The 12,645-nt window shown below is 36.7% G+C and overlaps 1 protein-coding gene across 3 annotated transcripts in view; it reads right to left on the minus strand.

Annotated features, from left to right (window-relative positions):
* Nucleotides 1-12,645, minus strand: part of Pgant6 (Polypeptide N-Acetylgalactosaminyltransferase 6) — a 55,910-nt gene that overhangs the window by 24,965 nt on the left and 18,300 nt on the right. For all 3 annotated transcript variants that reach the window (XM_081737795.1, XM_081737794.1, XM_081737796.1), the window contains exons 4-6: nucleotides 7,077-7,221; nucleotides 4,525-4,691; nucleotides 1,471-1,659 (exon numbers count right to left, since the gene is read on the minus strand). In XM_081737795.1, the coding sequence (XP_081593921.1) occupies nucleotides 1,471-1,659; nucleotides 4,525-4,691; nucleotides 7,077-7,221 (501 nt within the window). The remainder of the gene's footprint in view (nucleotides 1-1,470; nucleotides 1,660-4,524; nucleotides 4,692-7,076; nucleotides 7,222-12,645) is intronic.

The raw sequence follows: 12,645 nt of genomic DNA on the forward strand, positions 1-12,645 counted from the left end.
CTGACAACACACAGGAATGTTGTACAAGGTGTCCAATATAGAATGCAACCCGGAGTTTGGGATAGTAGAACTTTTGAACGGGAAGCTGTACACAAATAATGGTTATACCAAAATGAAGCCTTGTTCATGCATATATTTCTAAACTAGAAAGCAACGATTGAAATACACTAGGAACCACACAGTGTTGCCAGATGTAACTGAAGGTGTAAATCAACTTTTTTACAAGTCACGTAAATTGACTCATAACTCATGCGTATGGATGTTCTGTCGTTAATTTTCAGTTTGCATAGTTGGAGTAGCTTAGAAACTATGGAATGGAAAAAAGAATTTTTCATTTACACCGATAACTAATCGGATGAGGCCTCTGTAAGGGGTTACTAGGGAAAACGTGGTTTTCATAAATTAACATTCTGAACTGGCAACAGTGCTGATGTTTCAGTGCATCAAAAGGTGTGTTAAGGATCTGTCTACATTATGCAATTCCTGAAAACAGTGAAAAAGGAACTTTGAAATTATCATGATAAAACTTTTATTTACATGCACCCGGCAACACTGCTATTCATTGTATCAAAACGGGGACACTTCCAGAATCTGCCGTAAAACTGACAATTCAGTTCGAGATGAACACTACACGTCTTCACTCGTTGGTCGACTGTCAGCGACCTAACACTATCTGCGGGCGGGAAAATATTCACGACTGCGCATGAGTCTCTCTTCTGCATCTACAATGAAGAAAGTTTCCTGCGCTTCACTGGCTTAGGCGGGAAAAAAATAAGGTTCGATACTTTTCGAACTCACCTCGTACATTATGGCGTTTGTGGATTATTTTCTTCTAGCTTAATAACATATTGCTTCTTCTAACTTTCCTTATTAAGATAATCAACCACTAAAATAATTTATTTTCTAAAGAGTAAACGAAAAAATTATGACAAAGAAAATATATAATTGTCAAAGTTAAGATTAGTTTAAAGGAACAAGTTTTGCCGATAGATGTCACTACAGTTTTCGTATATCTCTCATCTATTTTTTACCTTTCACGAAAACTCACGATTTCTCTTACAAATTTCAACCTAGAGATTTCAGATTTTTAGAGAAGGAACTTCATAACCTATCGAAGGCAACAATCCGTGCCAATTTTTTATTTAACATTTTCTTCATTGTTGAAATGGCTTGTTTATTGAAAGGGATATCCAAACTCTTTCAACAATGAAGAAAATTCAAAATAAGAAATTGCCACGGATTGTTGCCTTCGATAGGTTATGAAGTTCCTTCTTTAAAAATTTGAAATCTCTAGGTTGAAATTTGTAAGAGAAATTGTAACTTTTCGTGAAAGGTAAAAAATACATGAGAGAGATAAGAAGACTACAGTGACATCTATTGGCAAAACTTGTCCCTTTACACCAACCTTAAAATTTTGTAGGGTGATTTACTAGTACTCATGCAGTGAATAATTATAATGTCAATACTCACCTAAGAGTGGAGGTAGCCAATTAACGTTGGCTTCCGTGTGTGAATCTAAGAAAATAAGGACTTCTGCTCTCGCTCTACGAGCTCCTGCTAATCGAGCACGGATTAAACCTGATCTCTCTGGTAACCGTATTACTTTTACTTTGGGTAAATGTTTTGCTAAGTAGTCGTCCAATGGCTGTTTTGTACGATCTGCAAACAACAGATATATAATTAGACACAGAAGTAGTAATGTTATGAAACCAACTACAGTGACGCTAAGGGCTTGGCCCATTAAGGGTAATTTCCGTTAAGGCCAAATCACACAGGGTGGCCCAAAAGTAGGTATACATCCCTGCATTGATTAAGTAGAACATTCTAGTTTATGGGTTTATTTGCTTCGACTCTTCCAAGCTTCAGATATAAGTAAAAACGCATTAAGAACAAATAATAAAGAAACTAAGTCTACCTGATGGATAACAATAAGAAATGCAATGAGCTGACTAGTACGGTACTGTATACCTACTTTTGGGCCACCCTGTAGTATTAGGTTGTCAAGTCAAATATGCGTAAACATTTGTATCAATACATAACAGGAAATGTTTCAAAATTAAAATCTCAGTACATTTATAAGTAATATTCATCACTGTCGATGAAAGACTGTCAGTGCTCCGGAAACACGCTCACGCACTGCAAAGGGACCCTGCGTAACTGCATCAGCTCTGATGCGTTGAATAGCAGCTTAACGTTGTACTTGGCCTTTTTCAGAGTGCTAACGGAGCACTAGCGGCTTGTAACTGGCAGTCATGAACACTACTTATAAACATATGACATTTTAGTTTTCAGGCATTTCCTTTTTATCATTCATACGAGGGGCGTTCAAGTTAACTTGGGTCTATTTTGTTTTACAGGTGTAAAAAATCGAATCCCACAAAGTAGTAGTGCACGCAGTACGAACTGATAACTGTTTTATGTTACAACACTTAAATAATTTTCTGATATTTAAAGATATGTGTAACTGAAGCGTGAAATATTGTATTATTTTCTCTTTTAAATTTCTCTGAACAGCACTAAGCCGCGTAAGAAATCGAGATTTTCCTCCTCCAAACAAACGTCATTCATAACACACAATGCCATACAAGTGCGTTTTAGCCAAATAGCAGTGCGAATCAAACGGTATCGCATTTGTGCCTCTAGTGTTTATTTTAGTAACTCTATGGGAGTTCCATAATAATGGTTTACAAAAGTTGAGTTGATTTTGAGTTTAACGTCCCGTTTACCAGCGAGACTATATGAGACGTGGACCTACTGATTAACGTGGAATCCGAACCACATGAGCTCCCGCTGGAAATCGAACCCGGGTCTCCCACGCCAAAGGCGCGTACGCTAACCGCTTATGGTTTACAAAAGGTCAAGTGTTGTTCGCAGAAATGTGTGATAGTCCCTTAATACTATTCACAAAAACATTTCTTAGGCCGTCTTACTTACAATTGCGTAATTTGGTATAGTGTAATTCATTTAGCCCTGTAGTTCCCTTAGGAATATACCCTCTTTGAACGTGAGAGGTTATACCATTAACGGAGTTTGTAATAACCGGGAGAATGTCGGTAATATTTTTATTAGCTAAGTGCATAAAAATATTGATTTAGAAACAAGATTCACTTTTGGAAAGTAAATTAGAATAGAAAAGCTTTTTACACTTTTTCGACCGAGTGCCCCCACCGTTAATCGAACCCGGGACCACACATACCGAAGGAGCCCTCAATATAATTAAAGATTTTGTTCAACCCCTTATCATAACAGCAGATAAAGTTCTCATAGCCACTGAAAGGCAGTGGGTTTGACATAATTATATGTCAAATAATAGTAGCCAGCCATTTTTTGCTTTAGAACATGGAAAAGGTGAAAGTCACTGGGGCTAGGTCAGGGCTGTAGAAGGGGTGCTCTAGTCGTTCCAAGCGTAACGTCAATGGCTGAAGTACTCGTTCTACCGTTGTGTCCACGGTTATCATTAACAATATGAGTGCAGGGTTATCATTAACCATTTATTTAAAGGCACAACATCACTTCCCAACATGTCGCTTTGAAATTTAGCCATACACCTCTACAATCTACCTACGAATGTCAGCAGGTGTAATATTTTTGGCTCACAGGAACCGCACCACTGATCTCATCTCATTTCTACTCTGGACCAATTTTCTAGACAAGTAATCATTTTTAATTTATGCTTCTCGGTATACACGATCAGAATCCGAAGTCTTCAAACCCGTACCAAGACAGACATGTTACTAATCTACAAATAAATTTTCATTAAGTTACAGAGAATAACATAAATGTCTGATGTTTTGTAACCTTTTTCCGGTCATCCTTCGTGTAAATACACAACAGCTCAAAAGATTTCGAAAACTCCGGATTTTTGTGTGTATGTACTATTTTAGCACGAGAACTTTGCCGCCGTGTGTCAGATGCACTCCTGCTTGAAACAAAATCTGACAATTGAATCGAGATTTGAGGGTTACTATAGATGGTATGTTTTATTATAATAATCCTTAAAATTGAAACCAAAAATCAAATGAAATCTTTCAGTTTAACGTCCCACGATTATGCTCTTTAGGCTAAGGGAGACAATGATTAAGGCAAGTGAATGATGATGGAAGAATCGGTGGAATGAGAAAGTGGGAGGAAACGGGAGGAAAATCCGCGGATACTATGTTGTCCACCATAAACTTACTTGGCTGGGACCCCATGCACCACTGAGCTACCATGACCCCCCCCCCCCACACACACACACACACCTAAAACTGAAACCAACTGCACAGATACAGACACTGTATAATATAAACGAAAGTGTGAAAGGTGAGGCAACATATTTATTCTGTTTGAACGATACAGACATAAGGGGTCAACTTTAGAGTGGTAGTGTACATAATTTCTTTTCTCTCTTTCTTTCTATCTTTCTTAATGCCTTCGAAGGACTTTTGTTTAATCCTTGTGAATCAAATTACACAAAGATGCACATTCCTAAACCTACTACCATCTACATTATCCAATAAAAAGTATTGAAAAAAAGTAATTTACCTTTCGTGCTGGCATCATCCACCAAAATTACTTCTTTTACTAAATGCTTTGGAGACCTATTAATGACGCTGTATGCAGTTCGTAACAACGTGCTCCAATGCTCATTATGGAATGGAACTATTACACTCACGGTCGGTAACTCAGATACGTATTTCTTAGTTTTACATCTGAAAATTAAGACAAAAATTTAGCAAATAATAATAATAATAATAATAATAATAATAATAATAATAATAATAATAATAATAATAATAATAATAATAATAATAATGTTTTCTACAAAACAGGTTTGGTTTTCACCGAAACCGATTATCGGTTTTCTCGAAAACCGGTTCTGGATTTTTCCCAAAATTTATTCTATTTCTGACCAGTGTTCAGAATAGTGTTTCGTTGTTCCCCGGAAACCGACTCCGCTTTCAAACAAATAGTTTCATGTGTTTTCCAAAAGTTTTCACCGAAACCAGTTTCGGTGAAAACCGAACCGGTTTTGGAGAAAACCGAAAACAGTTTCGGTAAAAAAACCGGTTTTAGGAGAAATCAGAACTCGGTTTCAGTGAAAAACCAAATCGGTTTTTGGATAAAACCGAAATGTCGGTTTTTGGAATTTCGGTTTTCTAGAAACCGGTTTCCAGTTTTTTATAAAAACCGGTTTTGCCCATCCATAGTTTTTAGTAGATTATTTTTCTGTTTGTATACTTGTTAAGAGTCAAATTTTGCAACTCGATTGCAGTTTGTATATATTGTTCAAGCACAGAAGCTAGGCTGTGGTACAGTCCGCAGCAAAAAACCTGCAACATGAGCATGTAAGTTTAATATGAAACTTCGCCTAACAGCGCAGAGAATCAACATAGCGTCTAAGTGGCACGAATCACACCTCGGCATCCTCCCCTGCATACTTACTTTGAAGCAAAAGACTTCGTCATTTCACAATTAACTTACATGCTCATGTTGCAGGTTTTTTGCTGCGGACTGTATAAGCTACGTGGTCTGAGTAAAGAGCGCCGACTTCAGGAGTGAGAGAGAGTATGGTTGTCTTGGAATGCGGATTGGGTAGTGTAGTGGTTAACGCATCGGCACGGTACGCCGAAGATACCGAGTTCGAGTTCCGGTCCAGTATTTTACTCTTTGTGTGTTATTGAATTCATATCTACAGAGGGTCTGGTATGTAAAAAAAAAAATAAATAAATTTAAAAAATCAGTTTTTTCCTCCTTTTGATTGAGGAGGAGATTTTACAGATATTTTTCAATTAGTAATGAATAGCTTAATTGATATAATTCCCATTATATCCTAAATGAAAGTTATAACTGTACAGAGTGGCCAATACATCACTTGGGAACAATGCACTTGAAATAAGTTCTTTATCAACTACGAAATGATTACAAGTTGTATGATAATATTAAAGTTAGGTTATCTAAATCAAGTGTTCAAAGTGTCCTCCATCATTTTCAATGCACAAATTATTACACATTTTAGGCCCAGAAGAACATATTACATCACTAATGCTGTTGATATGCTCTTTTACATACTTTAGACCAATATTTTTTTCACAAGAAACTTTATCTTTCATTTTTTTTTTCAAATAAAAATGTCAATTAAACTGAGATCCGGTAAATGTGCTGGGTATTCAGTAGTACCTCGTCTACCGATCCATTAATGGCCTTCTATCCTTTGTGAAATTATTTAATTATAAATGTAACAAGGTTTAAAACATTTACAAAATCACTTCTTACGATATATTATTCGCGAACCACAATGTAACGTTAGTTTACGTCAATCAACTACTGCTACTCTAGTCAACCGACAAGTGAATAACTACAGTAAAGCCCCAATTATCCACGAAATTGGATGGCAGAGGACCGTGGATAGCGAAAATCGCGGATAACCCCCCCAAAAAAAAAAAAAAAAAAAAAAAAAACTAAAAATGAGGTGCAAGCTTATTGTTTATATTGCTCGCTTCGTCAAGGTCAATGATCAGAGAATGAAAAGTGCGAGAGCCTGGCACTCATCCACAATGTAAAAGAAGACCTACAGAATTACGATGCACAATAAACCTGTCAGTACCTTTCGACCCTCGCACTGTGGGGATTTTCCTTTTTTTTTTTTTTTTTTTCTTGGATTAAAACTGTTGTTTCTGAGGTTCGTAATTAACCCTCCAGTGGTTTCCGCCGGACTCTTCACTCCGCAGTGAACAATGAATGTGATTTACTACCTCAGCAAAATCACTCTTCCCAATTCCCGTTTTTCGTACCTTACAAAAATCGGCTTCTGCTTATCAGAGTAGAGTTGCATTCCGAAACGTGCATTATTGTTGGGATTATTGAATTTTACAATGCGATTTATTTTTATGTTTTAGAACATACAGTACCTATTGGCAAATGAAGTGTCAGTCTGCAGCGACTACGTATGAAAAATAACTAAGCCCAACTGCAGCAAAGGGTTAAAAAGAAATTCGCGGCACTAGCGGATTATCGGGACTTTACTGTATTTGTATTTCGTAACTTATGGACCATGCTCAACATCGATATGTTAACAAAAAAGTATGAATACTTACCCTGGATGACGAATGTCAGGAATAGATCTATTCAAGGCAATTTTATCACTTAACAAAGCATTAAAACCATTCACTTTGTATAATTTCGCCTTCTCCTCGTCTTCCTGTGGTGAAAGATAGAATGCAATTCCCTGTTCTCCCGGGCCTGAAACAACAATAATACCAAATTATAACAACAGAGTTTCGTTCCACACTGTGAAACTTTGTCGATTTCCAAACTGTGCGAATTTAGTAATGAAACCGGAATTAGTAGTTATATAAGTTCCAGTTGTAATAGATGGATAAGTCTAAGAGGGGACTTATTCTTGAGATCCTGAATCCATTTAAAGTTGTAATAGATGGATAAGTCAGAAGAGGAACCTATTCTTAAGATGCTGAATTCATTTCCAGTTGTAATAGATGGATAAGTCAGAGGAGGAACTTGAGTTGAGTTGATTTTGAGCTTAACGTCCCGTTCAGGAGCGAGGCTATGAGACATGAACCTACTGATTAACGTGGACTCCGAACCACTTGAGCTCCCGCCGGGAATCGAACCGGGTCTCCCGCGCCAAAGGCGCGTACGCTAACCGCTTAGCCACGAAGGGTGGAGGAACTTATTCTTGAGATGCTAAATCCATTTCCAGTTGTAATACATGGATAAGTCAGAGGAGGAACTTATTCTTGAGATCCTGAATCCATTTAAAGTTGTAATAGATGGATAAGTCAGAAGAGGAACTTATTCTTAAGATGCTGAAACCATTTCCAGTTGTAATAGATGGATAAGTCAAAAGAGGAACTTATTCTTAAGATGCTGAATCCATTTCCAGTTGTAATAGATAGATACGTCAGAGGAGGAACTTATTCTTAAGATGCTGAATCCATTTAAAGTTGTAATAGATGGATAAGTCAGAGGAGGAACTTATTCTTGAGATCCTGAATCCATTTAAAGTTGTAATAGATGGATAAGTCAGAAGAGGAACTTATTCTTAAGAAGCTGAATCCATTTCCAGTTGTAAAAGATGGATAAGTCAGAGGAGGAACTTGAGTTGATTTTGAGTTTAACGTCCCGTTCAGCAGCGAGGTTATATGAGACGTGGACCTACTGATTAACATGGACTCCGAATCACTTGAGCTCCCGCCGGGAATCGAACCCGGATCTTCCGCGCCAAAGGCGAGTACGCTAACCGCTTAGCCACGAAGGGAGGACGAACTAATTCTTCAGATGCTGAATCCATTTCCAGCTGTAATAGATTAATAAGTCAGAAGAGGAACTTACTCTTAAGATGATGAATCCATTTGCAGTTATAGTAGATGGATGAGTCAGAGGAGGAACTTATTCTTGAAATACTGAATCCATTTCAGTTGTAAGAGTGGAAAAGTCAGAGGAAGAACTTATTCTTGGGATACTGAATGCATTTCAAGTTGTAATAGATGGATAAGTCAGAGAAGGAACTTAACCCTTGAGATGCTAAATTCATAACAAAAAGGCATTTTTTTCTCACTGTTTCTTACCGTCCTTGCTCTGCCAAGATTAATATTGAAACCGGAACCAGTAGATTTTTACCCCTTCCTGTTTGAGTAGTGAGGTAAGGGTCGAGATGGAACCTACTCTAGGAGTTTTTTAATCGACTACAAAAAAAAAAAAAAAAAAAAAAAAAAGATCCTGTCACTATAGGTTTTTGTTCTACGGCGATCAACGTTGAAATCGGTGATTGATTTCTATCCCTTCTGGTTTGAATAGAGAGCTAGCGAAGAAGATGGAACACATTCTTGAGGCTGAATCAACTTTTTTAAAAAAAGTAAAAGCTATCGATATTTCTAACCAATTTTGTTTTTATACCCGTCAACAGAGGGACATTGTTACGATGAACTGTCTTGTTCTCTTCAATTTGTTAGTACAAAAAACAACATTACCTACACAAGAGTTGATTTGATTTGATTTTGAGTGTAACGAGGTTATATCAGATGAACCTACAGCTTAACGTGGGATCCGAATCACATAAGCTCCCACCAGGAATCGAACCCATGATCCCCGACAAAGGCGCATAGGCTAACCGATTGGCCACGAGGGTACACCCGAGTTAAAAAGCGACAATTATGAGTTTTTTGTTTTCTTTTTAATACTTGTGTTCATTTTCTTTTATAGGACAATACAAAACAACATAAGATGGGAAAACATCAAGTTTCCACCAAACAGAAATTAAAGTGATCGTGACCATGAACCCCGAAAGGGTCGAAATATTGAGAATAATTAATAAACTCAAGACAGTATCAAATACAAACGTACATCCACTGATGCTTGATTAATTGATTACAACTCAGATTTCCTGTAAGCAGTGAGGCTATATGACACGTGGACCTACAGCTTAACGTGGGATCCAAAGAATATGAGCTCCCATCGCAAACTCCAGTCTCCCGCGTCAAAGACGCTTCCGCTAGCCATATAACCACAAGAACCAAAGAACAAAACTTAATTTAAATGAGCTTGAACAGCAGAGGGAAGAGAGATCAAGATCAAAATATGACGGGTATTGGCATACTATTTACTGAAAGGATGTGCCCCACATAAGAGCGAGATGTAACTGCAATTTATGACAGAGCACAGGAATACTATTTACTGAAGAGCGTGCTTTGCATAAGAGGGACATGTAATTGCAATTTATGAGGGAGCACTGGGATACTATTTATTGAAGGGTGTACTCCGCATAAGAGGGACATGTAATTGCAATTTATGAGGGAGCACTGGGATACTATTTATTGAAGGGTGTACTCCGCATAAGAGGGACATATAATTGCAATTTATGAGGGAGCACTGGGATACTATTTATTGAAGGGTGTACTCCGCATAAGAGGGACATATAATTGCAATTTATGAGGGAGCACTGGGATACTATTTATTGAAGGGTGTACTCCGCATAAGAGGGACATGTAATTGCAATTTATGAGGGAGCACTGGGATACTATTTATTGAAGGGTGTACTCCGCATAAGAGGGACATGTAACTGCAATTTATGAGGGAGCACTGGGATACTATTTATTGAAGGGTGTACTCCGCATAAGAGGGACATGTAATTGCAATTTATGAGGGAGCACTGGAATACTATTTATTGTAGGGTGTACTCCGCATAAGAGGGACATGTAACTGCAATTTATGAGGGAGCACTGGGATACTATTTATTGAAGGGTGTACTCCGCATAAGAGGGACATGTAATTGCAATTTATGAGGGAGCACTGGGATACTATTTATTGAAGGGTGTACTCCGCATAAGAGGGACATGTAATTGCAATTTATGAGGGAGCACTGGGATACTATTTATTGAAGGGTGTACTCCGCATAAGAGGGACATGTAACTGCAATTTATGAGGGAGCACTGGGATACTATTTATTGAAGGGAATGCTCCGCATAAGAGGGACATGTAATTGCAATTTATGATGATGGAGTGCTGGAATACTATTTGCTGAACAGAGTGCTCTGCATAAGAGAGACATGTAATTGCAATTTATGAGGGAGCATTTGGATACTATTTATTGAAGGGTATGATCCGCAAAGAGGGATATGTAATTGCAATTTATGAGGGAGCACTGGGATACTATTTATTAAAGGGAATGCTCCGCATAAGAGGGGCATATAATTCAATTTAATTTACCTAAGTTCAGGGAATGGTTGGTCAGTTCTGGATGGCTCTCTTTAACGGTTAAAAGTTCTGAAAGAACCATTGTTGTACACTGTGACGTGTCTACTCTTTTGCATAATACTGTTTACCGTACACGCAACGTTGATTCATGTTCTGAAGATGCTCTATTTCATCTTCTGGTTTTAGGCTCCTGAAGTCGCCATTTCAAGTCAATTACCTGAGCAAGAAGTTCGCAAGGTTTGATTTGGTTCGGCGACATGGATCAATTGGCTTTTCCAATATGGGTGACTCTCTTGGATTACTAACAGTTTTCGGAAAGGAATGAATGTGATTTCTGTTTTAAAAAGTGAGTACCATATGTTAGCATGCTTTAAAACCAAGTAACTATTATATACACATTAACGTAAGAAACAGAATTACGTCAACAGAAGAACAACTAGAATCTTATCATTTAGTATACTGTTAGTAATACTAACAGTACAATAGAATAATAAAACACAACAACAATTATTAATAATCATATTCATTCTTTCTTTTAAGTGACAGTGATTTTGCGAAGAAAAATCTACGATCTTAAAGTTGTCAGATAGAAAATATGAACTGAGCTGTTCTCATGTCGAAGATAACTCATTCAGTTTCCATAACAGTAGCATTGGTTAATTCAAAAATGTCTATGCTTTATGCAGTTGCATGCAGTGTAAGCTGTAGAGACTTCTAGTTTAAATGTTCGGCTCCCTAGCTTATAATGTAGAAGTCTCCCTAGGTGGTGTAGTTCAGGAAGTGTATTGTTAGAAATTTGAATTTTAGTGGTAGTAAGAGTTTATGACATTGAATTTTAGTGGTAGTAAGAGTTTATGACATTAAATTTTAGTGGTAGTAAGAGTTTATGACATTGAATCTTAGTGTAGTAAGAGTTTATGACATTGAATTTTAGTGGTAGTAAGAGTTTATGACATTGAATTTTAGTGGTAGTAAGAGTTTATGACATTGAATTTTAGTGGTAGTAAGAGTTTATGACATTGAATGTTAGTAGTAGTAAGAGTTTATGACATTAAATTTTAGTGGTAGTAAGAGTTTATGACATTGAATTTTAGTGGTAGTAAGAGTTTATGACATTGAATTTTAGTGGTAGTAAGAGTTTATGACATTGAATGTTAGTAGTAGTAAGAGTTTATGACATTAAATTTTAGTGGTAGTAAGAGTTTATGACATTGAATTTTAGTGGTAGTAAGAGTTTATGACATTGAATTTTAGTGGTAGTAAGAGTTTATGACATTGAATCTTAGTGGTAGTAAGAGTTTATGACATTGAATTTTAGTGGTAGTAAGAGTTTATGACATTGAATCTTAGTGGTAGTAAGAGTTTATGACATTGAATCTTAGTGGTAGTAAGAGTTTATGACATTGAATTTTAGTGGTAGTAAGAGTTTATGACATTGAATCTTAGTGGTAGTAAGAGTTTATGACATTGAATTTTAGTGGTAGTAAGAGTTTATGACATTGAATCTTAGTGGTAGTAAGAGTTTATGACATTGAATTTTAGTGGTAGTAAGAGTTTATGACATTGAATTTTAGTGGTAGTAAGAGTTTATGACATTGAATTTTAGTGGTAGTAAGAGTTTATGACATTAAATTTTAGTGGTAGTAAGAGTTTATGACATTGAATTTTAGTGGTAGTAAGAGTTTATGACATTGAATTTTAGTGGTAGTAAGAGTTTATGACATTGAATCTTAGTGGTAGTAAGAGTTTATGACATTGAATTTTAGTGGTAGTAAGAGTTTATGACATTGAATTTTAGTGGTAGTAAGAGTTTATGACATTAAATTTTAGTGGTAGTAAGAGTTTATGACATTGAATTTTAGTGGTAGTAAGAGTTTATGACATTGAATTTTAGTGGTAGTAAGAGTTTATGACAGCAGACAGACTGAAATAGCTAGGTTACAGTAGTGGTAG

Source organism: Thermobia domestica, chromosome 14, assembly GCF_964235325.1.
Source record: "Thermobia domestica chromosome 14, izTheDome1.hap1.1, whole genome shotgun sequence".
Classification (NCBI taxonomy): domain Eukaryota; kingdom Metazoa; phylum Arthropoda; class Insecta; order Zygentoma; family Lepismatidae; genus Thermobia; species Thermobia domestica.